Source organism: Chelmon rostratus, chromosome 19 (assembly GCF_017976325.1).
Source record: "Chelmon rostratus isolate fCheRos1 chromosome 19, fCheRos1.pri, whole genome shotgun sequence".
Classification (NCBI taxonomy): domain Eukaryota; kingdom Metazoa; phylum Chordata; class Actinopteri; order Chaetodontiformes; family Chaetodontidae; genus Chelmon; species Chelmon rostratus.
The window spans coordinates 4,524,142-4,550,442 of NC_055676.1; the positions used below are offsets into that span (position 1 = coordinate 4,524,142).

Genomic DNA, 26,301 nt, shown 5'->3' on the forward strand with positions numbered 1-26,301 from the left:
CTTGTTGTCATGTGACGCACGTGTTTACTTCCGGGTTCGTGTAGTTTAACCTCCGGAGCTGCGCAGTGAGGAGTCAGCTGACAGTTGTGGCCAACCAGCGGGTGTAGCATCTCAACGGAGGAGACCCTGAATGGAGAAAAAAGCCTCCCTCTGTCTACACTAAACCGTATTAGCCGCGGAGAACCGGACAGCCGTTGCCCCCGACACCCGGCCACGTTTTCCCGCCTCCTGCAGGATGAGTGTCGGCGCTCCGAGAGGCCTGGCCAGCTCGGGGCAGAAGCCCATCGCGGAGATCCCCAACCCGCTGTCCGCCGCCGAGGAGTCCCTCTCAGTCACCGTCAGCGTCGGAGGGGACAAGGTAGGGTCTGCTGAGGCTGCACTGAGACCGGTTTTGCGGTTTGAGAACAACCAGGGGATGTAGAGAGGACGGTTAGCCAAAGTAAACTGTGCACTCTAACCTGTTTTTAGGCTTGTGGCTAAATTCGTTTAAATCCGGATCGTTTGAGTTTGCCACTGAATCACTGTTGCATGAAAGAGAGATCTGAAAAAACAAAAACAGTGTGTTAGCTGGCTGTCCTATGGAGGGACTTACTTTTTATTACAACACAGCAACACACACACACACACACACACACACACACACACACACACACACAACAGGTTACTACAGTATGAGTAATGTGTTTACACCATTTACACTGGATCGTGTTTACACGTGCTGCGGTGCACTGACTCCAGTTGACATGTTTTGCTCAGAAAACGCTTTTCTTGTCATCCCGCTTCCTAAAAAGGGACCTGCCATCATTATCAGCCGAGGTATGCTGTGTAAACAACGATGGGCCGAGCAAACAAATCATGAAGCTTTCATTCTTCCTCTTGCTGTTTTACTGAGGAGGAACAAGCTCGGCAACCACGAGGTATTACAGTTAATTATTGCCAACAGGAGATGCTATGAGATGTCCTTCAAACTAGGTTAGCTTGCATGTTAAGGTGATGTCCTCTTTTATTTTATCCATGAATACCCAGAGACAGCCAGAGGCAAAATAACCTCCAAACTAATGAATAAATATCTCATACCAACGCATTTGTTAATAGTAATTAACATTAGTATAAGTATTCTTAAATGCTCCCTCTAGCTTGGGAGTCTGCACAGTCTTAAAGTTGTGTTATTTGTTTGGTATGATTTATTTTCCTGAGTGTTGCTTCACCTGTAAGCACAGTACAGTGGTTGAGTAACAGTGGCAGGTGACTCGCTGCCTGCTCTTCCCTCAGCCTCCAGTCATGAGGTGGGTTCGTTGCTGGAGAGAGTGCCGTAACTGGTGTTTTGTTGTTTATTGGATATTTTTCATATGCATCTTCCTTAAGGAGTTCAGTGCTCTGCTTTATTTTGTATGGCAAAATGATTTCCCCCCCTATTTTCCTCTCTTTTTGTTCCTCCTGGGGTTTAAAAAAAAAAGCCTTGTTACACAGCCAAATCACGCCTCTGACCTACTGCTGTGACTGTAGTCTTAGTTTCTTAACCTGAGAACCAAATCAGTAGTTTGTGTTTTTACAGGCACTTTTGGGACACGGGCACAACTTGGGATTTGCAGCTCGTGACATTTTTGTTTGTTCGATTGTGACATTTTTGACTCAGTCCCCGAATATCAATCGATAGGAGGTTTTGTTTACAGCTGTGAGCGTTTGCTGCAATAGCCAATCATATCATTAAGTAGAGGTTGCTGTCATTTAACAGGCCTTCTTCACAGGAGGTATTTTGACATTTTCACACTAGGAAAAGCTCTGGTCTAAATGTTAAAATGAATAATGGCTGGGTGCCATTTCGCTGCTTCGGTTTCAAGGTCCTGGTGTTGTGCATGTTGGCTTGCTGTCTCTCTGGGACACCTGCATATAATAGAGTTAAGGTCATTAGTAATACCTGTGCTTTCTCTATTCAGACAAGCTGCTGAGTGAAAGGCCTGTAAAAGTAGTAATTTGGATGTGATGACCAACACGTATGTTTGTCATCACCCTTCATCTATCTCAGTAACTCACTAACTACAAAGCCCTAAAATTCAAGCTCTATCCCACTAATACAATAAGCAAGCACATTATACCCATTCCCATATCAGAGTATTGATTACTACATCTCTGAACTCTGCTGTGTGTTAAAAACATCTGCTCCCCCCCTGTATAATATTTCCAGATTCTGATGCAACGCAATGCAATTATCTGAACTGTGATTACCAGTGCAGGTTAGCACCACAATGTAGAAAAAGAGCACTTACACCGTCAGCAGCCTATGTGTGTGTGTGTGTGTGTACATTAGCAGAGAGAGAGTGGTGTGAGGAAAATGTGTGTGTGTGTGGTCAGTGTGTGAAGTTGCAGCGTGTGTGTGAGGTGAGGGAGGGAGGACAGACAGGAGTAGCACTTTTTTTTTGACAGTGATTGACTTGGAAAGTTGCACGCATTGCCACTTCAGGCAATTTAAAAAAAGTATGTGCGGCAGAAAAAAGGTGATTAAGGTTGAACATTAGCTTCTCTGCTTTGATGCACCTTTAACCTGTTTCAGTACTCCTGATGTGGCCCCAGAGGACGTTGGCGACTGCTGAGAAGTGTAGTCAGAGTTGAGATCAGCTCAGGCGGTTTAGTGGTTTTAGTGGTTTTATTTTCAGAGGCACTGCTGATGATGCAGCCCTGCTGCCTCGGCGTTTTTCCTACCTTCCTGTCGCGCTGTTTATATTCTGGTTGTTGTTTATATTTAACATTCTGTTGCCTGCTGTCCCTGCAGTTTGCTAAGAGATGTTCAGCGTCCCTTCTAAATGTGCAATAGTACAGTAATCATCTATTCATCCACTGTAGAAACACGTTTTTTTCATATCCTTTGGACATAAATGAGATTAGCACCTAAAAGTAGAAAGTAAACCACATAAGTCTCTTTCCTCTAATAATGACGTGTTCAAATCCACAGGTTGCTCTCTTTTAAGCACACGCTTTCCACAGCCTCCACATTTGTCCATTTATTTGTCTTTTTATAGCGTTTTCTGAGCCCCCTCGCTGTGTTTGGATGGAGCCTGCGGGGGAAATTCGCTGTCTCTGCGTGTTTCTATAAAAAACACTGAAAAACTGGAAGTGCTAGAGGGTGTCTGACAGCACATGTCTGACACTGACATACCTGTGGAAGAGTGTCATGTGTGAATAGCCTATATATGGTTTAACACCAGTTTGATAGTGATATTGGTCAGATCTGTTCTTGTAGATCCGGACACTGATAATTATTATTAATGGCAAAAGCAAACTAAAACATGAACAGTTTGTAAAAAAAAGTAATGAAATTAAAATAAGTTCATTTGTCAATCTGTGCATGGTATAACTAGCCATTATTTTCACACAGTTGTAATTTTTTTCTATCAAGGTTGTGGAAATGTATTTTCATTCCATAAATGGCCCATTTTCTCCCCTCGTCCATCATTCAGTTAGAGAGACAGGAGTAGTGTCAGATGATGCAGGGTGTGTACGAAGCAGCAGCCTCAACAAGAGCCCCATTGACACGGAGAAACAACTGCATCACCGTCAATCTATCAGCTCTTTGTTTGCAGCTTTTCCCACCGAGCCATTTAAATTTAATGTCACCGCTGTCTCTGTCCACGCAGGAAGCGGGGCTGACCAATGGCACGCCGGTTGAGACGTCAAGTCCCGCCTCCGTGTCCTCGCTGTTCAACAGGCTGCAGCTGGACGACGACCTGGAAGCAGACGTCCGGGACCTCTACGCCTCCACAGAAACGCGCGACCTGTTTGTCACGGTGGACGACCCAAAGAAGCACGTCTCCACCATGGAGACCTACATCACCTACAGAGTCTCCACCAAGGTCTGCTATTGGCTGGTGTCATGGTAACACTGTCTACCTGGTTTTCCTTGGACAGTGGGCGCTGTATTAAACGTGTATGTAATGGGATTGTAGTTGTTGTTGAACATGTTTCAGCCCAACTACCAATCATTTATACTTACTGTTGCTGCTAAACATTTTTCAAAGCATAGTTAATATCTCTGCACCACTGCACAGTTAATCCATCATAGTGAACATTTAATCATCTTGTTTCTGTATTCGTCATATTTTATTGAGCTTCATTATTATTTTCATAACTCTCCTCGTGGTGTGCTCAAGGCAAGTTTAATATCTAAGAGCCGGCTGTGGGACAGCGATGTTTTTATTTGAGAAACGAGGTTTTTTTATTAGGTTCCTTAACATCCAGGAGCTGACTCTTAAAATTCAGGCAGTTTTATTATTTTGTAAAATGATGTGATGTAATATTACTACATTCAACTAATATATTAACTGGATAAGACATGCAAGACTACAAGTTTGGGAGATCCAAGTTAGAGGCGTCCTGTGGAGTTTTGGATCTTTACTAGAGCTGTGGAGCAATGTTTTTTTTTTTTTTTTTTGCATGAGCGATACGGACTTCTGATGATTGCTACATGCTATTCCACTTAACAACAGTTGGTGGCAGTAATGCGCCAAGAAACATAGCAGAACACTTGCAAAGGCAGGGAAGCAAATGACTGCTAGCTAGCAAAGTCAGCTGTGCAGGTGTTTTATCATGACAGAAACGCCGTCAACCCATTTGGTGTGTTTTAGTGAGAAACACTGAATGCGAACATAGCTATGTTTGTCGACAAGAAAACTCGATAGGGCACCTTTAAGCATAAAACATAGACATAAAGGAGGAATTTCTCAATTTTCGCTGTTGTTACAGCTAGCAGCTTGCTCACATTCAGCAAGGTGCAGATTCTCCACAAGGGGGAGCTGTTCAGTCTTCGTCAGACTGGTTCTCCACAATGCCAGCCTGCCACACACAGGAAAGAATATATCCCAGGGCAAAAAATACAATTCCAGTTAGGAAACAAATATTTCCACAAATGTTGCCATTTAAAAAAGTATAAATGTAGGGGAGATGCATTCAGTGACTTATTTTCACCTTAAGGATCCTTAGTTCCATCCTTCAAACCTCTCTGCTGGTAAACAGAGCAGGAGGATCTTACCTTGGCTGACAGAAGTTAATTTGTTCAGGCTTCCAGCCGAGAATCGTGGCTTTGGAGGCCTTTCTATCGTGTAATGAAAGAAACAGATTCAGAGGGAGACACTGCCAGGAGCCGTCGGGTGGCTGCATGACGACAGTTACTATGTGTGCCGTGGTGCTTTGGCTCAGAGGCCCTAGACAAATACCACAGCCCAGTATGAACACAACGTGTTGATTGAGAGTATGCAGGGGGGGCTTTTTTTTTACACCGTATTGTCTGAGTGGAAGAGTTTGTGTGCGTGCACTGTCAGCTATATTTCAAGGTCGATAAGCATGTACGGTAATCCCAAATGGGCTGCAATAAACAGAGACATGGCTGCCCTCCAGTCTAATGTGTTCATACGCAATGAAAACTAATCCTAATTCAATAAACTAATCATAAATAAACTTCAGTAAATGTTGTGAAGCACATACTGTAATTTGTGATTTTTAGATTAAGGGTCAGAGTTGGGCTTGTAGTATCCTCCCAGATAACACATCAAATGTGTGTGTGTGTGTGTGTGTGCGTGCGTACGCCTGTGTTTCTCCAGACAACGCGGATAGAGTTTGACCTGCCGGAGTACTGTGTGCGACGGCGCTACCAGGACTTTGACTGGCTGAGGCTCAAGTTGGAGGAGAGCCAGCCGACCCACCTCATCCCTGTAGGTCCAGTGAGCTGCGACGCAACCTACGTACTGTCCTGCTTTCCATTTAGAAACACTTCATTTACGCTCTCTGCTCTGCTTCTCCTGGTTTCTCCTCCTCCTCCTCCTCCTCCACCTCCCTCATCTCTCTTCGTCTCCAGCCGTTGCCAGAGAAGTTCGTGATGAAGGGCGTGGTCGATCGTTTTTCGGAGGAGTTTGTGGAGACGAGGATGAAAGCTCTGGACAAGTTCCTGAAGCGAGTCGCCGACCACCCCGTCCTCTCCTTCAACCCACATCTAAACGCTTTCCTGTCTGCCAAGGTGAGACGACACAGGGGTGGGACGTTCAGGGACAGTTGGGTCTTTTAGAGGAATAAATGTCCCTGTTCCTGGCTGTGAGCAGCACACAGGCAAATTCAGGCTCTCTCTCTCTCTCTCTCTCTGAAAGTTATAAACCGCGGTGAGTCCTTCTGTCAGAAACAGAAGGCGGACAGTTGCTGCCTCTCCAGTCACATGCTGGCATGCAATTAATTTGATGAAGCACCTTGCCATATTGCGAGTTTAAGTGAAAATAAAATAAGGTAATCTCAGCAGCTCACTCAGTGAAATGTAATACCATAAAATGCAGAGCTTTTGTTTCCATACTTAGTGTGTGCTTGTGTGCGTGCGTGCGTGCGTGCGTGTGTGTGTGTGTGTGTGTGTGTGTGTGTGTGTTTTCCACATCTGCCATCAGTCACAAATTTTGTCTCTAAGTAGCTGAGACACAAGACAAGACTTTATTGATCCCTGTTGGGAAATGAGGTTGTTGCAGCAGCACAATAATTGGACTCAGAAGGAAGAAAGAAAGTAGGGCATAAGCAAAACAGAACAGTATCAAATTTACAATGTAAAATGTGTGCTGAAACACTGCAGGTAATAATTATTATTATTAACACAGATGGATTAGATCGTTACGTGTACTGTTTTCTTGCCATGCTGACACACTTCTCCCTTCATGCCTGTGTGGTGTGACGTCATGAGGCCTGTTGTCACTGTGTGTCTGCAGGACCTTAACAAGCGTCAGGGTCTGGCCCTGCTGACCAAGGTGGGGGAGTCCGTGAAGCACGTGGCCGGAGGCTACAAGCTGCGGGCGCGGCCGGCCGAGTTCTGCGCCATGGGAGAATACCTGGACACCTTTACCCAGAAACTGGGAACCATTGACCGCATCGCCCAGAGGATCCTCAAAGAGCAGTCAGGTATCAGAAGATGATTTTTTTGGGGGGTATTTTTAAGTTTATTGGACACTTTTTTAACATAAAAACAAAATTTGGTCTTTTAAATGTTGCAGAGGACCTAATGAGCTTGCAAATTGTTCTAAACCAGTTTGTTGATTGATTATAATCTGATATTAAAGAGAAGGATTATATAATTATTATATAATAAATAGACTTATTTATATAAAATGAATAAAGGAACTTGATGGAGTTAATGTTAAATCAGTTTGAAAAAGAGGAACAAAAATTAGGATTTTAAACAGGAACATAGAAGAAGTGTTGTTTCTCTTTTTTATCTTCCATTTACCAGCTCTGTTATCATTTACACACAGCCATGTTGTGGTGAAAGTTTGTGCATAAATCCCGGGATTTAAAAAGATCTTTCACTGCTCTGAGAGCTGAAGCCACTTTTTTTTTTTTTTTAAAAAAAGGAAGCAGCAGTTCGACACAGCGGTGTGAGCACTGCTTGCAGCTTGGCCTCAAGTAGTAGTCCTTATACTCTACTTCTTCTCTCTGTAGACCTACTTACTTGTAGCTATTTGCATGTGCTACATTGCGGTTAGCTTATGTCACGAAATGATTCAGTCTTTAGCCAGGTGGCTAACACTAGCCTGTGTGGTTATCAGCAGTATTGACCCACTCAGCGCTGTGGTGTTTGGTCTGGAGAAAACCCCACAGACGTTTGCACCTTGTGGGGTGCAGGGTTGATAACTGCAGGCCTCGCTCGGGCATGTCGAGTGATCCTGTGAATACCTGTAACCCGCAGTGTGAAATTCTCATTGTCGCCATCTGTTCGGGGGTTTTAGGCGCGCTGCGGTCTTTGACTGAAAAAATCAGCAGTGTAAACAAAAGGTCCATGTTTCCATATTGGAGGAGATAAGATGGGAACTCGGGTAACACTTGATTATGAAGGCCTGTGAGCTGACATGGAGCATAAAAACAGCAAATGCCATGCATGCTTGACTCAGCAGCCTGGCGCTTAGCCATCACCTTCTCTCATGTGTAATTTCCAAATATAGATTTTTCAGTTAAACATGGCGATCCCTCCATATGGCCTGTGAGGCAAGAAGAGAGTTCTGCTTCGATGAAAAAGATCACGACTCTTCTTTTTTTTTTCTGACACACCTTCTAGAGTACCTGACAGAGCTGCGTGAGTACGGCACCGTGTACTCCAGCTGGGCGGGGTCGGAGGAGGAGCTGCAGCGCCCCCTGGAGGGCGTGGCCAGCTGCGTGTCCACGTGCTGCAGAGCGCTGGAGGACCAGAGTGAGAACATGAGCCAGGACTTTCTGCCTGTGCTCAGGGAGTACATCCTCTACATAGAGTCCATGAAGGTGAGAGGGACATTTTGTGCCAGTACAGAGAGTCAGCCTTCCTGTCAATAAGCAACTACAGTACTGCAGCAAAAAAAAAAGGCCCCTAAAAACATTACCCAAATCAGACTACACAACTTTTTGTCTCTGACGATGGTCACTGTGTCAGATCCACCAATCACAGTGCCATTAACTCTTGCCATGTTCGGTCAGGTGACTGGCAAGACTACGTGTATGACCCCGACCAATCACGGCACATCTTATTTCAGTTCAGATGTCATCTTGGAGGAGGCAACTGTCAATCAAACAAACAGAAGCTTTGTGTATCATGTGTGTTGCTAGTGGGCTTTGTAGGAAGAAAAACAGGCTGTGGATGTGCTATAACATTAAAAGCAAATGCAAGAGGCGGAGTGAACCTCAACCCATTCCGTCATTATTTATGCAACTACTGGGTAGCATCTGGATAACCATTAGGACAGGTACAACTCATTTCACATGTAGTAATTTAATTTCCATAGTTTTTTATTCTACAGGGAGCAGGCTTGGTTGTGTTAGCCGCACAAACAGGCTACATTAACGTTAGATCTGGTACTAGTAGTGATCGCTCGCAATTGGCCATGATGTCTCAAAATCAGGCTAGACTTGTGTAGTCTGGTCCTGGCATAACAGGAAATGATACAATACGTGCGACGTCGGATGTCACAGGTGGAAAGCAAAATGTGTCTCCTGTGATTTAATACTTGTTTTTTGATCTTTCTCAAATTATTTCACCACCACCCACAATTTAAAAAATTTTCTACAGCTGTGAGCAGCTCCTCCTTTTCCTTTGTGCTTTGCGTTGTGATTGCAGAATAGTGTGCATCAGCAGCGCATGCAGAAAGCAGCAGGATATGGCATGCACACTGTCTGGATACTTCATTTTGTCATTTTTCCAGGGCAAACTTACTGCATACTAAACACCTGATTAGAATGAGCAGCTTCACAGTTGCTGTCTTATTTGACCCTGAATAGAGGAAGTAGCATCTGAAATTCTGATGTGTCATATCCTCACCAAGTTCCCGATTCAGCATGTCTCTCTCTGTTTAATGTTTTTCACAGGCTGTCTCTCTCAGATACATTACAGCATCAGTAAATGTCACATCAAAAGTGCGAAATAAAACAGTTGATGTTTTCTGGTTGATTACAGAATGTTTTGAGGAAGCGCGACCAGAGCCAGGCGGAGTACGAGGGCCGGCTAGAAGCAGCCATATTGCGCAAACAGGAGGACAGAACGCCTGTAAGCCTACTCCTTCCTCCCATCTGAATCTGAAGCTCCTCTCACATATGGAGGCCTTAAAATTGCTGTTGCCATTCGTGGGAGTGTCAGTAGTTCACAACACAAAGTTCACCTCACGGTATTAGTTTCTATCTTTCTTGATGGAAGTTTCTGTCACAGCCTCTGTTGTTGAAGAGTGAAGGTTGAAGGCTGCATCTCACAGTTTGTCCTTTTGGTAACATCAACACCTGCTAGGAACTGTAGGTTGAACAGTTTCACACGAGAAACAAAGAAGTATCACACTGTGCATTCCATAAGAAGAAGTGTAACATAAGACAATGCACATAATCATGAAGACAAAGTGTCACATTAACATAAACCAAGTATGAATTTACACATACAATAATGATTTACTACGTTATTTTGTTTCCGAAAACGTAGTTTTGATATCAGTGAGTTATTGTCTTCAGAAGAACAAACTGGAAATTGGGGTAAATAATCTCTTCAAAATGAGAGTTAATAGTGCTGGTACATGAAGGATTAGCTGGAGATCTTTTGTCAACATGCCATACTAACTCCACAAAGAAAGATTCTGTTCTGTCACTTTGTGAAATTTCCCTAATAAAACCCTCCCATCCAAAACTCCCACACTACCCACTAGTTGCACTAGTCCTGGGACCTGTAGTCTTGTATTATGTCCCCTGTTATGCTCCTGTAGCCGTAGTTTTGTCTGTGTCGCCGTAGATGCCAGTGGAGGTAGAGAAATGCCAGGACAAAGTGGAGTGTTTCAACGCGGACCTAAAGGCAGACTGGGAGCGCTGGCAGCGCAACAAGAGACAAGACTTCAAACAGCTTCTCACGGGCATGGCCGACAAAAACATCAACCACTACGAAAAGGTACGCAGGCTGCTGGAAAGCTTAAAAAGACCACTGCTGATTTAACTGTCTTGTGATCTTTCATTAAAACACTTCTATAGTTAAAACAAACACAAATGTTAGGATATATTCACACATAGACGCGAGTGCTTCAGGGCCCCATCATGGACTTTTTGAGGCCTTTTCTGCACACTTTCTCTAAAATGATCTGTACTGATAAATAATCCAGTATATGTAGTAAACTGAGCTTCGGGACTGATCCAGCAGAGTAGAAATGAGCTGTCTGTTGTTGACTTGAAGTTATCCAGGGTAGATTCACTGAGCACGAACGCTCTGTAGCAGAAATGGTCAGGAATTTGCCCAGAACAACCTGACCTGCTGATGCAATAAGGAGTTAAACTCCTAGGATCCCCTAAGGTGGCTGAATCTGGTGGCAACTGGTGACCTTGAAACAAAAAGTAAGTGATCACTGACTGTCAGAGGCAGCAGAAAGTTGCCTTCTCTACATTTCTGGCAATAATGAGAATATATCTGAACAAAAAGCGCACGAGAATTGCCTCATGAGTTTTCACATACAATATAATTAAATTATTAAATTAAAATAGAAATATTTACAATAAAACATAGGAAATAAATATTTTGAAAAATACAGAAAATATGTCTGATTTGGAATGGGCAAAATCAGATGCATACTGTATTTCCACAGATTATTACTTCACAAATTTCTCTCTTGTATCACTGCAGCTCCCTCTTTCCCTTTCACCTCATTATTTACCCCCGTCTCCGTCTCCACCCTCTGCAGTGCCAGGCAGCATGGGAGTCGCTCATAACTCTCCTCCAGGACAAACAGACCGAGGACAAAACGAGTGAGACGAACTGAAACACGTCCTCGTGTCTCCGCTACCCCCTTTCTGTATAACATGCTCTCTCGAAGGGGACGGACCGGGCAGCAGATCTGAACTGCAGGACTCTGCCCCTGTTCTCCTGTGAGACGACCAATCGGAGGGGAGCCGTGTCTCCCAGACATCAGACCTGTGAAGGAGGTAACGAATGGTGCATTCAAGGACAGCTGGGAAAGAGGAGAGAATTACTTTGTACAGACATTTCCCCCCCCTTTTTTTTTCTTTTTTTTGCTGTTTTTATTGACTTTTTCTACATCGTATTTCCAGTTAACAGTCTGCTGCCAATGCTGCTTGCGTCTATTTAACCATGGTTTTCTGTCTGTAGGTCACATTCAAGTGTGAAGGTTAACTCATACAGATAATAATATTTTGTGCAGGCGTGAAGTATGAAGTATCAGAGCACCCTCGCCATTTTTTTTCCTGTCCAGTTGTAAAAGCCTCTGACAATGTAACACTAAAACTCTCCTCTGGAACAAGACTCTTGAAGGTATCATATTGGCTGTAAATTTAAAGGACCATACCTGTTTACTTTTTGCATGTTTCAGCCCATAAACTTGTATACTTGTCATTACTGTCACTCATTTTCAAGGTCAGAATTTTTTACAGTTTTCCTATTTTCCCTGCAACCGTCGTTGTTCTGAAAATCAACTTTCAGAGACTTGAAACTTGCGCCGGAGCTTCACAACACGGCCTTCATGTTCAAACAGAAGCAACACATGGACAGAGAAAAAGCGGGAGGTGTAGCAACAGAAGGCTGCAGCAAAAGCCTCTAATGGTTTCTCAAAAGGGAAGCTTCAGGGTGGATTTTTGATCCTTACAGATAAATGGACATGAAGCCAAGCCATGTTTAACAATGATGGCACAAGTGTGGGTGTCTCAGTAGGACGTTGAGCTTGATCAGGGAAGTGATTTTGTTTTCTTGCTCCAGGAAGCTGAGCACAGACCCACACTGCAGATTCAGTTATGTTTGTGTTATGAGTGCAGTGTTGCAGCACCACCTGGTGGCTACAATGCTAGCTGTTTTCATTTTCCTAATTTTTTTATTTTTTCTATCATGGCCATTTATATTTGCTATAAGGGATCTCACCTCTCCTCTTTAAACAAGGGCTTCAACTCAGTTGGAGGTGCTAAAGGGCAGATTTCCACAATGAAAAGCACACAAGTGGAACTGAGAGAGAAGCCTCCATCGGTACACTCTAATTTATTCTCTTGAAACGAAAACAGTCGAGTGTCAGCTTTTTTTGAAGAACTTTTTAGAGTCAAACGTCATTTGCCTGCAGTAAGCTGCATCAGCGACACTCAACATTTCTGAAAGGAACAAACGCTGCGTTGGGAGCTTGTGGCATCATCGTGCCCCATTGGAATTTTTCTGATGTGCGGACAACTGCTCTCCCCTGTTAGCATTATCGCACCCCATCATCGAAACTTGTGTGTTTTTTTTTTTTTTAAAGAAGAGTGAGTGTCGAAGGCTGGCTCTGACCTGAAATAAACATGTTGATGCTGCTGGTCTACAGAGGGACAAAGAGCACGGGGGCTCCTGAGAGAAAACTGCCGAGTCATGCAATCACCTGAGCCGGATAAACCACAGGTTTGTGAAAGCTCTTCAGGTCAGAGCCAGACTACATTCAGAGTGGTGCACCCTTTACTTTAAGTCTTTTGTTTTAACTCAGCAGTTATGTATGAGTATGAGACTTAGTAATGTGGAAATATTTCTGTTGAACCCTCTGATTGAGCTGTCTGACGATGTGATCTTGTCATTATTTCCCTTTTTTTTTCCTTTGCATCAAAATGTTGCTGATGTGGCCTTAAAGGAAAAATCCATTCTGAGTTACTCTGTTGTGCGTCAGTGTGTAACCTTTGCTGAACCTGCTTACTTTAGTGGTTCCTTACTTTTCCCAAGATAGCTTTCTACCATAGAGGATTGATGCAGCTTGCTGAGCGTTGTCCCCTTAAATATTGAGGCCAAATATTTCATTCATTCATATTGTTTTTCTTCCCTCCATCCCCAGCCGTACTGCTAGCTCATTACACTCAGCATAAAGTAGCGAAAGCCTGACCAATGGTGACAAGGGCAGACTCAGTCAGGGGCATCTTCATCAGAGCCACAGTTACAAAGACACGGATTTTAACTTTTGTGCATGTGTGGCAAAGATCCCACCGTGTTGTAGCTGCATAAACAGGAAAAAAAAGGCATTTATTTTAGGATAGGATTATGAGAAATAAGGTGCTGATTTGCCTTCTTTGGGCCATGCTTGTACAGGCTTTGATAAGAAGAAATCTCCTGTGTCGTTCCTTTTAAATGCCTGTTTGTCAGATTGTCTTTGGATGGCCCTTGTCCTTGTTTTTTTAGGCTGCTGTCACATTACTGAGCCTGCCCTCAGTGTAGCCAAATGTGAAACAGCGACTAGAGGAAGTGACTGTGGCTGCTTGCAAACTGGTTTTGGTACTTTGTCAGCTGTTTTTTTTTTTTTTTTTTTTTCAATCCGTCCTTCATGTTTTCCCCTCAAGCTTTAAAAGCATGAAACGGCTACCGTTTTCTCTCACTACCAGATGTCAGCTGGTTGTGAATGCAGGCACTAGGATGGAGAGAAGCCTTCAGAGCGTTACAGTGGTTACAGCAGACAGTAGTATGGATGCACTGATGCTAAATGTTGGACCAAAACATTAAAACCCACCATGAAGACCAGAGTCAGAAGTGTTTAGAAATCACAATGAACCTTCTGAGTTGCCTGTTTCTGTACAGTTCTACTCTAATTTGTTCATTTTCCATCTTTTTAATGTACACATTTGGTCTACCAAAACCTCACAGACTGGCTCACTGTCATTCAATTAAAAACATCCGGGATGCAGGAGAGTTAATGCATCTTTGTTAAAACAATGACAGAGCATTCATTTTCATGCAAACAGTAAACATTTCGAGCAGTAGACAATGCTCGCTGTAACCAAAGTCCTTTTTGATATATTGACTTGATAGAAGAACTAAGGAATAGGAAATGCAGCACACAGGATAAGCTTGAATGGCATCAGTGCATCCGTAGACTTTCCCGCTGCTTGGTGTAAATGTACTGCAGTAAGTGTACCAGCCTGGTGAAGTGACCTGACCTGAGCGTGCACACGTTTTGGGATCATTCAGACTTGACTGAAATTTCTTTTTGCTCTCATGGCAATATACTGTATATTCAATATAGCCCAATGTCCAGCTGAATTATATGGCACAGCTGAGTCTATTTTTGTATAAAAGAAGCTGGAGATCAGCGTCGGGTTTCCAATGAGCATGTGACACATTTTAAAAGGGATTGTGGAGCTTTGTACCAACGATGTAGATCTTGCATAACCAACATATGAGGAATGAAACTTTTTATTTTTGGTGCTCATTGGAACCCCAACAAATCGCTCTCTGATTCATTTCCTTCTTCTTACTCATAGCCATTGTATAATCCCCATCTCATACTGTGTGCCTGCTGATTGGTTTTTGCACTGTATACATAGCTCCATCCCCTGGCACAAAAGCCTGCTGGAAAAATTCAACAAAAAACCAGACCTGCTTTTTCAGTTAAAAATGAATAATCTGGTGTTGAGCTGGTTGAGACAGAGTTTGTCAACTAGGTTCTGTAACGTTCAGAAAGGCGTCGTCTGCAAACAGTGACGATGACGGCGGCCATCGTACGAGCCGGTGAGGAGGGGAGAGTCGGGGGAGATGTGATTTTTGCTTTTCTTTAATGTACAATGTAATGTTTCGAAGCCAAACGTCCCCGACTTTCCCTTCTGGCTTCTTCACCTAGATTCACACATGAGAAGATCTGATTTGCAAGCGCAGGGTGAACCCGATCAATCAAACCTGTGTGAAAGGTTAAAAGTCAGATGATTTATGAACGTGTGAATCTATATTTGCCCTTTTATTTCTAGTCCTCCCCAGTGTGTACTGTTTACGTTCAGAGTTTTTATTGTACATTTGGATGTCGATAACATCTTGTTGTAATTATAAATAAGCTTGTATAGTGATGTCGTTTTGATGCAATTTATCTTTACCTCAAATGATTTTTTTGGATATATTGGACCAATAATAAAAAGAATGAATGCATTTGATACTCGTCTGCTCGGGTCGGATTTGTTTGTTTTTTTTCTTCAGTAACATTTTATTTTCACCAGTTGAAAGTGCACAAAAATAAGCAATTATTTGACATTACAAGAGAAATAATGAACTTACAAGAATGTAACAAAAAACATGCATTAAACTGTCTTAGATACAAGTCTTAAAAACAGCTTCACACACATCTTCAACCCGGCAGCAGAGAAGACCGAAACAATCATCACAGTTTCAAGGTGGAGACCCGAGATAAGTGTCACCAATTCAGCATCTGACCAAATGTGAAACATGTTCACAATCTGCCTTCTGTTCCTGAGTTATGGTGCTGAATAATGGCCAGAAAAGTGTTTTGCGGAACACCATGATGTCACAGTGAAGTTGACCTTTGACCTTTTCAATATAAAATGTCATCACTTCATTAATCCTGTGAGACATTTGGGTGAAAATTTGTCATAATTAGCGTAAAAATATGGCTAATAACTCATCACGCCAACCTGACAACACAAAGCCTCCGGCCATGGAGAGGTATAAAAACAGCAATGACGCAGGCTGCACTATCTTTCCTTCATATCCACCATCAGTGCCATGAATCAGAATGACAAGATCCTGCACACACTGTGAGATTACCAAACCAGGTCACTTTTAGAGCAATATGATAAAAGGTACAAAAGTACAGTTAAAATTCAGATATCAAACCATATATAGTACCTTTCATACTGGTTAGTGCAGTTCAAAATGCTTTACAACCAAATGCAAAATTAACTCACCAAACATACAACTTTAAAAAGTAACTGCTATTAGAATATATTATATAGGACATGATAAAATGCATGATGTGTTTGAGTAAACATGTAAAGAAATTAGTGACTAAAGACTGAAATATAAACATCACAACCGTGTAAAAAAATTAAAATAATCAAAACACTGATGTCAAAAAACTTCACTCTGTCAGACTTTCCTGACCTGCAGGATCAGAAGTCAGCATGTAACTCTTATGAAGTAACATAAAGTGCATGTATGTTGACTTTAAAGTTAAGCAATGATAGATAGACAGCAGTTTTGTGTCAGGTTTGATTTTTGGTCACACTGCCTGCCTGTGAAGGTCATCACATCTCAGAGCAAAATAATACAAAGCACACAACCCAAAGGAAAAACATGAATAACGTAAACTCCACATCGACTCCATATGTTAGCAGATGTGCTGGTTACTGACTTGTTCCAAACTTCAGGTTCCTGTATCAGTCTCGTCTTGATGTGTCACATATGGGCTGAAAACCAAAAGTGATCCAGTCTGAGCCGGCTCACAGCAACAAACCGCAGGCTCTCCTACATGATGCTGACGTCACCCTGGGTGTGTTGTTGTGGACATGGCTTCAGTTGTTCGGAAGCAGTTTGGTCAAAAGTTCAGAATTTTAACAACAGAGTCAGGAACTCCGACACTCCTGAAGTGTCTGTAGTTTTAACACTACAGGAAGTGAGATTAAAGGCGCTGTCCTCCTTTTGTTCATTTCAAACCTGAGCTCGCGTCTGCCTCGTACCAACGCTAGCTCGCTGCCATCAGTCTCCCTGAATCCTCTCGTACTGACGCCTCTGAGGTGACCTACAGCCGATGATACTGGACGGAGGAGAGAGGAAATACTTTTCATTCGTGGTCTTACATCAATTATAGATATGTTTCACATACCCTTAATGATTTTATCTTAATAGGGAATAGATAAGATATATTATTTTTTAAGAAAGAGATATGGCTAAACAACATGGTCAGAGAGCATAAACTGTAAATGTATGTAACCTTGCATTTTTGTATAAGATTTTTTTAAATTAAACTTCCATACATCTAAAATAATATTAGGGTAGATTTTTTTTAAAATCAAAAATAAAAACTAATTCTGTGGAAAAGAACTGGGAACAGATCAACTACAGTACTGATCACACCCTACCTGATGGGTATCATTCCCACTACTGTAAAGATGCTGGAGAGCATGAAGACGAAGCCTGGGAACCAGTCCAGGGTTCTCTGGTAGATCTTAGTAAAGGCAGGGATGTAAGCCAGCCCAGCAAACTTCAGAGACAGCTGCAGGGAGGTGAGAGTGATGCCTGATGGGAAGGAGGACAGATGGATCAGAGGAAAGAGAAGCACGCGGCTTTCTCGCTGAAAGTGAGATAGGAAGATTGATTCCAGTCTCGTATATGTGCGATAAATATGACTCAGCCAGCAGCAGCCAGCTGGCTTAGCTTAGCATAAAGACTGGAAACACAGTTAGCTTGACACTGACCAACGGTAACAAAATCCACCTACCAGCACCTTTAAAGCTCAGTTCACATGTCATACCAAAGTGTAACAATGTCAGTCAGTGTGTGTGTGTGTGTGTGTGTGCGTGTGTGTGTGTGTGTACAGGAAAAGGGTTTGGGGGCTGGTAGTTTGTGTTTGCCCTGCATTGACTTATCAAAAAGACGTCATGTCAAAGCAAACACACAAGGAAAAAACCTGACAATGAATAACCCTGTTTGTCTAATCATCACTGAACCCAGTCTGCTTGTGTGTGTGTGTGTGTGTGTGTGTGTGTGTGTGTGTGTGTGTGTGTGTGAGACCGTGTCAAAGAGAACAAAACAGGCTCTTTATGATATGTCATGTTTTCGGTAGAAACCAGCCTGACTGCACGTTTCCAGTACACACCACTCCCCCATGTGAGCATACCTGGCTAACACCTGCAAGACACTGTGCACATACACAAAAAATAAGAAGCAAAGACTGAAGAGGATGGTAGCTTGGTGAAAATCTTTGAACATAAGCTCCTCGGAGCTTTCTCAGGTCAGAGGCCAACACGCCGGGTCCTGCTGTGAAGTGTTTCTGCACATTTAGCATGTTTTTGCGAGCCTTGCACTGATACTTTTCTGCAGATTTGTCAAACAAATGCCTCCTACCCCCGCCTTGCAGTTGCACAATCATGCTTCATTTTTTTATAACAACATCACCGAATTTAAGCAGTTGTCCACAATGTCTGGGAGATGACTTACTAAAGGCAGTAAGGAGCGTCAGTGTCTGAACACTCAGACAGATATCTCGTTGGATTGTTTTCCCCCCACACTTGATGTGCAGCAGTCTAGCATAAGGCTGCAAATGACTACAAATACAATCTACATTTCTGGAAACAGTCTTCACACAGAATCTGCAAGATCATGTATAATAATGCAACTTTTACTCAATCAGGATCAAATCATGGCCTGCCCATGACCTTTAGACTGCAAACCCAACATGTCATGTTGTCATGCCTTTTCCACAACATCCTCCTGTGCTCATGCATACATACTCCGATCTGTGACACTGGCAGTGTTAGTATACTTGTGCAGGTGAATGTTCCATCACTCTAGCGAAATAATAAAGCCAGGCGTCACTGATCAGCATGGTTTTGTGAGGGATGAGTTCATCCAAATGAACAAAAACTGCATTTTCTGACTTACATCGAGTTGAGTCAAATGTTATTTAGACCTCACTGAGGTCTGTGGAGTACCTTTAGAGCTACTTTCTACAGAGGAAATAGTTCCTCTAAAAACACTGGAGGTAAGTGAACATTCTCCTGTTCTACCTTTAATAATCTAAAGTAGTTTGCAACAGCTTTTAACAGCTTTTAGTTGTAAAACCATGTGTTGTCCCATGTACTCTCCATATTTCTTATTTTTATTGTCATATTAATATAAACCGTCAGTAGTGTTTGCTTAATGCTGCTGTGTATGTAATTGCTTTCAGTGTTTAATTATCTCTCCTGTTATTGTTACTCATCTGCAGTGCTTTTACACACCTACACACACACACACACACACACAAACACAGGTTTTATACTCACCACAGGAGGATGCAGGAACCTGCTGTGAGAGCAGGGATCTGATGGTGGGCATCGGGATGAGAGCAAACAGGTTGAGTGAGCGAGCTGCAGAGAAATGAACACTGGTTATTTTATTTCCTCTATATTCCCTCACCCCCTCTACAATGTCCGTTAATACACCCCACCCACCACCATCACCACCACCACCACCACCCCCGTCTCTCTTTGGCAGGATGTGTCTCAGGTCTCTAATGGAGCTGGTTTGATGCTATCTCACCCACGTTAACTAAACAATGAGTCCTTTGTGTTAATGCTGTGATATTCAGACATGAATGTCTGTTTTGTCTCCGCCTGCCACTCCTTGCTTTAAAACAAAACGGGTTCAATGTTATTTCAGTTTCATGAAGGTTTTTCCATTTGCCGTTTTGTACCGCTCGTGTCTGCTAGCTCGCTACTTCAGCAAAGAAAATGTTTATATTTCTGTTTGGTTTGAAATCACATGGTGAGTAAAACAGACTGATTCTGTTTTTATTCACATTTTACACAGCGGTCCAGATTTTTTGGAATTTGTTTTTTTTTTTAGCATGTGAAGGAGCTGAGCGCTAAAGATAAAGACCGTGTTAGATAAAAGAGCAACGTTGTTTGAGAAGACTGAAACCACTCTCTCAACTGTGTGGTACACTAAGTACAAAGCTAACACTAGCAGCCAGCTAACTTAACTTAGCACAAAGGCTGGAAACAGCTAGCTTGGCTCTGTAACTATTAACATGTTGTATCCTGTTTGTGTAATCCAAAAAAAAAAAAAAAAAAAAAGTTTAGAAATAAGAGGAGGGTTATGTACTGGACTATTTCCTGGCCATGACCAGTAACTTCTTGGAGTCCTCGCTAGCTGCTTAGCAGCTGGTCCCTGCCAAGAAATAGCCCAGCTAGGCTGAGTTAGCTTGCAGGATGTGAGCAGGAGCTTCATGGTTGCACTTTCCTTTAAGTCACTTTTAACCACCTTACTCAAATTAATTTGAGATTGAGTACATGTTAAAAAAAAACAAAAAACGACATCCTTGTAGTTTCAAAAACCTTTCAGGAAGTGGGGACTTAGGGGAACTATTGGTAGAACCCAGATGCAGAGTCCTGGGGCACTTGCTTCAAAGACATAAATTTATTAAACACAACTAAGGGAACTATGATAAAACACACACACTAGGGACAAGGGCTATACATACAACAAAGGCAACACAGGGAAAAAAACTGAACAATTACGACACACATTACTAGACAGCACAAGAAACCTACTAACACAGAATGCAACCAGGCTTTAGACAAAGACAAAACCTGGAACAAACTTAGGCTGTGGCGTGGGTAAAAAACAAAATTAGAAAACCAAAAACGCTCCAGAAAGAGGTAAACACAAAGGGCTATGAAAACGGAACTGACCAACTGAAAGAACTAGATATGAAAAACTAACAACTCAATACACAATCCTAGAAAACAGAGGAACAAGAATCTAAATAACAAAAGTAATCAAACAGAAAATCACTCTTAACGAGGAGAACAATTAAGCTATGCTATAAACTATGAAAGGAAAACAGAAACTAGGTTATTAAAGTTACCAACAGAAAGACACTCACGAAAGGACAATGGCATGGAATCTCAAAACAGTAAGGGAAACGCAGACAGCACTATGGACGGTGGAACACTGACATAAAACAAGGCATGGACATGAACAAAGACAAGAACAAGAAAAGAAAGGAACTTGCGACTGTGGAAAACAAAAGACAAAGACAAACCACAACATTCAGATGCTTCCTCAGAATTTAATGTGTAAATATTGTGAGGATGTAGACACTGTAACTGGTCGGATATCAGTCTCTCAGCTGGTTGTGTTGCTAACCCTCCATGCTACCACACAGATACAACATGGAGACAAAGACACTCCAGTGTAGCTAGATGAAGGAAACGATTTGTTCAAGCATCTAGCTGCTCACTCTCGGTTCCTCGTTTTGCTTCCTACATTTTCATAATCTGTGCTGCTAACCTAGATTTGTCACAGGCCCTGTTGCAAGACGTAAGGCAAGAGGTAAGAACCTCGACAGCTTGACTTTAAACACAGATAACATGGATCCACTTCCTCATTCCTCATTCTGCTGAGTCAAATCTGGAGCTGAGCTGAGACCTGGCTGCTCTCCTGGAAACTAAGCCTGATCTTTAATAAATCGGCCTGCTGAACCACAGGGTCACATGTGAAAGACAACGAGGGAACAGAGCTGTCTGTCAGTAAAACCACCAGCAACAGTTTCTGCTGCCGACGCAAGAGGCCACATTGGGGAAGCAAAAATGGCTCCGTGAAAAATGTGTTTGATACACCATCGAAGATTCTCACTGGGGATGGAAAATTGATTCATGAACAGAAAATTAATCAGCAACCACTTTAGTCATCAATTGATTGTTAAATTCACTTATCGGGCCAAAATACTGGTTCCAGCTTCTCACATTTGGGGAAAATTGTTCTTTTCTCCGTTCCATATTATCGCAAATTGACTAAATGATTAAACCAAAAGAATTGGCAGGTGAACTGATAAGAAAAAATAGTTTTTATTTCAGTTCAACAAACGGTTTTGACCTAAGCACGACAGAGAAACCTAGTTTAATAAGTTTAAGTGAAAAATGTAAAAAAAAAAAAAAAGAAGAAAAGAAAAGAAAGAAAAAGAAATCTGGATGATTATTCCAGTGTTTAGTCTGGTGAAATAATATAATGGGACAAATACTAATCAAGAGATGACTGATGAGTATGTATCAGTTGCATTCTGTTAAGTGAAAACGATGGTGGATCCGCAGGAACTAAGTACAATACGGAAGTATAAGTATATAAGGAAAATGTACTTTAAGTATTAAAAATAAAAGTACTCAATACAAAAAAAAAACATGTTATACTATTCTATCATTAGATTACTTATGCGTTCATATAACAGGTGGATTTTACTGCTCTAGTTTGTAGAGGACTATTTTCATCATTCACTAATGGATTAATCTGCTGATTATTTCGCCACCAATCGACTGATAGTTTGGTTTGTAAAAATTCTGAAAATAGTGAGAAATGCTGTCACAGTTAGCCAGGGCCCAGAGTGACATGTGCATAATACCGGGTTTTGTCTGTCCAAACCAAATGATTAAAATATTGAGCAAATCCTCACATTTCAGAAGCTGGATCAATGAAATGTGTTTCTATTAAAAATGACTGGAACAGTGACCAAAAGAGATGCCAGTTAATTTTCTGTCAATCGACTGATGATTAATCGACTTATTGTGTGCAAAAATCTTAGTTTGTAAAGTAACTAAAGCTGTCAGACAAATTAAGCGCAATAAAAGTGCAATACTTCCCTCTTAGATGCAGTGTAGTAGTAGTAGATAGTGGAATGAAAAGAAAGTACTGCAGTACTTGAGTAAATGTACTCAGTGACATTCCATCATCGCTACATGAAATGCTTTGGAATGGTTAAAATATCTATTATTCATGATCTGATGATCTGATTCTTGAGATGCTCAGTCTTACCGAGGTAGAACATGTACGTCGTCGTGACGAAGGACATGAAGAAAATCCCAGAGGCGAACGACATCATGCCGATCAGGATGAGCATCACGTCGCTGAAGCAGCGACGAAACACGATGACGCCGAGGAAACTGGTGAGGAAGATCATGCAGCCGGCGGCGTTCCCATAACCCACCTGGAGGAAGACAGGAAGTGAAATGAATACAGACAAGATGAATATACACGATACAGCATATAATAACACACAACGCATCCAAGATCTACTGTAAGCCAGTGGCAGACATCACAAGAGAAACCAACACCCTGTTAATCTTTCTTTCATGCATGAAGTCCCAAATTCAAACCTACACACAAACATGCAAAGCGTCACCTGAGTGGCAGTCCAGCTGAGCGGCGCTTTCATCACAAAGACGCCCAGAATTTCTATGGCTCCACCCACAGCGAAGTCATACAGCACGGCAGCTGCAAACAGCAGAACCACGTTCGCCACGTTTATCCCAGCGGGAGCCTCCACGGGACCGTCACTGGAGGCGTGAGAAAAGACTTGGCATTCCTCCTCTTCCGGCTCTGGGTTGGGTGCTTGTTTCACCTTGAATTAAGACAGAGACGCACAAAGTGAGGGGTGAAAAACTGAACTGACATAGTGAAACCCAGTCAGGTTGATGGGATCAAGTTTTCTTGGCAAAGTTTCAATACAAACAGTCACACCACAGTCAGTGAAAATCCAGAATTTGCAGGCAGGTGTGGATTCACTTCCAGTAACTGGGCACCAGTGACGCAGGTGTTTGTTTGCAATCCCAAATTATCGCGGCAGTATTTAAATTATAGGTAAGAACCACTGTTGCCAAGGTTACATCTAAATTTGGTAAGTCCACTTTAGCCACCAGGCTGGTGGCTTTTTGGGCAGACCTGAACTCCATTCTTTCTATCTGTGACGCAGTTCCACAGTACATTCAACAGCCTTCATAGAAGGATTATAAAATTATAGGCGGTGAATTAGCTTAATCCACAGGGGGAGACCGCCCTGCATCCCCCATTACAACCATAGGATGTACAGCTTGTCAGGTAATATCTGTTAGATACAAGAAAACTGTGATTTCGTGCTGTGATCATCATCAAATGTGGGGCAAAGTTGAGTAACAACAGCAGATCAGTTCTCAGACTCTGGTGAGATATTAGCTGTAAGAATAAAATGTTTTAGAGCAGTGTATTATTATTATTATCATTTATCCATTTATTTTTAACAGCGATATACCTCGTACGGATGTGATATGCTTGCTATCATTGCTGTATGGCCTGGCCTAGGTTCAGTCTTTTTAAAACATGAACACCACAAAACGTCACGCCGCCACAAATCAGTTCTTCTTCGCCGCTCTAAAACAGTATTCTCCAGCAGCAGAGCAACGCATCTCTCTGTGTAGGCAGCTGTTTTAGAGCGGCGAAGAAGAAGAAGTGATTTCCTGGAAAAGGGATTAAGAAACTACTTTACTACTCTATTTATTTCCCTTCTCACTTAACACCTACTCAAAGAGCACGTGCTCGAAGTTGTTTCCTGTTTATGAAAGAAGAAAGTGAAAAATCAAAACACTCATCCATACAGTGGATGGAGCATAATCTGTAATATTCCACACACACACACACACACACACACACACACACACACTGACCTGCAGCAGGGCTATGGCGTCTATGAGGCTGAGCAGGTGCATCAGTGTGCTCATGCTGAGCAGGATGGTCCCATGTCCCAAACTGGAGCTGTGGAGCAGGAACAGATGACCCGACACCAGGCTGCCCACCAGACCTACTGCCCCATACAGCAGCTCCACCCTCATCATCACCTGCACGGGGCATGAACACACTTCTTTTAAAAGTGGACCTCATGTCCTTCCATCTTTTAGTTAGTTAGTTAGTTAGTATAACTTTATTTCGATCACGTAAACAACAATGTACAAAAATAAAAATAAAAGCATACATGTATACATGCATACATACATACCTATACCTACACAGTACAATAATAATAATCATAAGGAATCATAAGGAAATAAGTGTACATTAAAAAAAACAAAAAACAAAAAAACACAAAACAGTAACATCTCGTAAGCAACGTAGTTTAAATGAGCGAAAGGGAGAAGGAAGAAGTATAAATTTATCTAATCCTACCCCTATAATCTTAACTATTAATATGTTCTAATTAATTTTATTACTAATAATTTAATTACTAATAATTTAATAATAATAATTAATGTAATAATTAATTTTCGTAACACTATGTATCCTTTCCTGACACATTTTTATTTCAAATAGCAAGCAAACACCTTGTGTAAATTATTCAATGTACCTCTGGAGAATATTTCAGAAAACTAATAGGCGAGTTTTGTGGTATAGTTCTGTGATTCTTGCTTAGGTTTAAGCCAATTATTTACATGCATTTGTCAAAGGCCATGAATAACATGCAAGTAAACACATACAGTGTAAGAATGCAGATTATCACTTATAATGTCAAATGCAGCCTTGCTAAGAACAAAGTTGGCCATGATTTTATTGTCTAACGCTCCTAAAAAAGTGAACACTCTGAACACAACCACTTGATGCAGCACCACCCGCAGACACTGACCTTGGATCGGTCAGCCGCCGTGGAGCCGAGCGACACCAGCGTCATCACGCCGGGCCAGAAGGTGCAGTAGCCGCCGGACAGCCCGAAGACAACCGCGGCGCCGTACATCACCTCCAGCGGGAGGCGGAGGATGACCACCAGCAGCAGGGCGACCCGGGACATCAGGTACCCGCTCAGGGGCACCACGATGGGGGCTTTCCTCCAGCCGCGGTCGCCTAACCTGGCCAGGAGCAGCGCAGGCAGGATGGGAGTCAGCTGGATGATGAGGGTGTAGATCATGTAGAAGTCCGACATGGCTTTCTGCTGGCTGTCGTCCCTGGAGAGGTGGGCATCGGGGTAGGTGGCGTTGGCACACCGGTCCCTGACCACCATCCGCAGCGCGGTGTCGAAGAGAGTGCTGCCCAGCTGCTCCAGCACGAGGACCGGCTCTATCTGCCGGAGCACCGCGGACGCGGTTTGGCACAGGTTCGGCAGGACCATGATGGGACCTCTTCCTCCTCAAACAACCCCTCACTGAAACTTCAAGTCACAATCAGACTAAATGAGGAGTCAGCAAAGCAGCTGCAGAACTTCTTCTGATTCAGACGCGTTTGACTTTTCTTCCGTAGTCAGTTTGAAAATAAAGCGGCGAGGGAGGAACTACGAGGCGCTCACGTCCTCTTCCTCCGCCCCATGTGCTGGCAGTGATAGAACTGAAAGGCGTGTGTGTATGTACGTGTGTGTGCGTGTGCGTGAGGGACATGGGAAACCACCCTCTCCTCAACCTCAAGCCAGCAGACTTCTTGCTTCACTGCCATCTGTTCTGCTGTGGTTTTCCACAGCCGAGCACCGTGCTGAACGGAGCTGTAACTCAAAAGGAAAAGTAAAATATCTGATCAGACCAGTTGTTCTTTCCCCTGGCCTCTGTGGCATTCACGTGCTCCAATTCATGTCAAATCAACCACGTCAT

At 42.6% G+C, this 26,301-nt stretch overlaps 2 protein-coding genes across 2 annotated transcripts; one reads left to right on the plus strand and one right to left on the minus strand.

Moving 5' to 3' along the window:
• The first annotated feature begins 93 nt into the window (after positions 1 to 93).
• On the plus strand, positions 94 to 11,954 carry snx30 (sorting nexin family member 30). Its single transcript, XM_041960071.1, has 9 exons — positions 94 to 358; positions 3,633 to 3,848; positions 5,592 to 5,702; positions 5,846 to 6,004; positions 6,729 to 6,918; positions 8,069 to 8,268; positions 9,434 to 9,523; positions 10,247 to 10,399; positions 11,181 to 11,954. The coding sequence occupies exons 1-9, from the start codon at positions 236 to 238 to the stop codon at positions 11,256 to 11,258; spliced, it is 1,320 nt and encodes a 439-aa protein (XP_041816005.1). The 5' UTR covers positions 94 to 235; the 3' UTR covers positions 11,259 to 11,954.
• Positions 11,955 to 15,400: 3,446 nt separating this feature from the next.
• On the minus strand, positions 15,401 to 25,985 carry LOC121622975 (thymic stromal cotransporter homolog). The gene is made up of 7 exons (XM_041960070.1): positions 25,353 to 25,985; positions 24,403 to 24,573; positions 23,106 to 23,324; positions 22,739 to 22,910; positions 19,213 to 19,296; positions 17,308 to 17,464; positions 15,401 to 16,982 (listed from the first exon to the last, which is right to left on the minus strand). Exons 1-7 carry the CDS (start codon positions 25,830 to 25,832, stop codon positions 16,925 to 16,927), a joined length of 1,341 nt encoding a protein of 446 aa, XP_041816004.1. The 5' UTR covers positions 25,833 to 25,985; the 3' UTR covers positions 15,401 to 16,924.
• Between the last annotated feature and the right edge of the window lie 316 nt (positions 25,986 to 26,301).

Coding starts and splice junctions, on each gene's coding strand:
- snx30 (XM_041960071.1), top strand. CDS start 236: ATGAGTGTCGGCGCTCCGAGAGGCCTGGCCAGCTCGGGGCAGAAGCCC. Junction 3,849..5,591: donor CCTACAGAGTCTCCACCAAG/GTCTGCTATTGG, acceptor GTGTTTCTCCAG/ACAACGCGGATAGAGTTTGA. Junction 6,005..6,728: donor ACGCTTTCCTGTCTGCCAAG/GTGAGACGACAC, acceptor GTGTGTCTGCAG/GACCTTAACAAGCGTCAGGG.
- LOC121622975 (XM_041960070.1), bottom strand. CDS start 25,832: ATGGTCCTGCCGAACCTGTGCCAAACCGCGTCCGCGGTGCTCCGGCAG. Junction 17,465..19,212: donor GGTTCCTGCATCCTCCTGTG/GTGAGTATAAAA, acceptor CCTTCCCATCAG/GCATCACTCTCACCTCCCTG. Junction 16,983..17,307: donor GTGGGAATGATACCCATCAG/GTAGGGTGTGAT, acceptor TCCTCCGTCCAG/TATCATCGGCTGTAGGTCAC.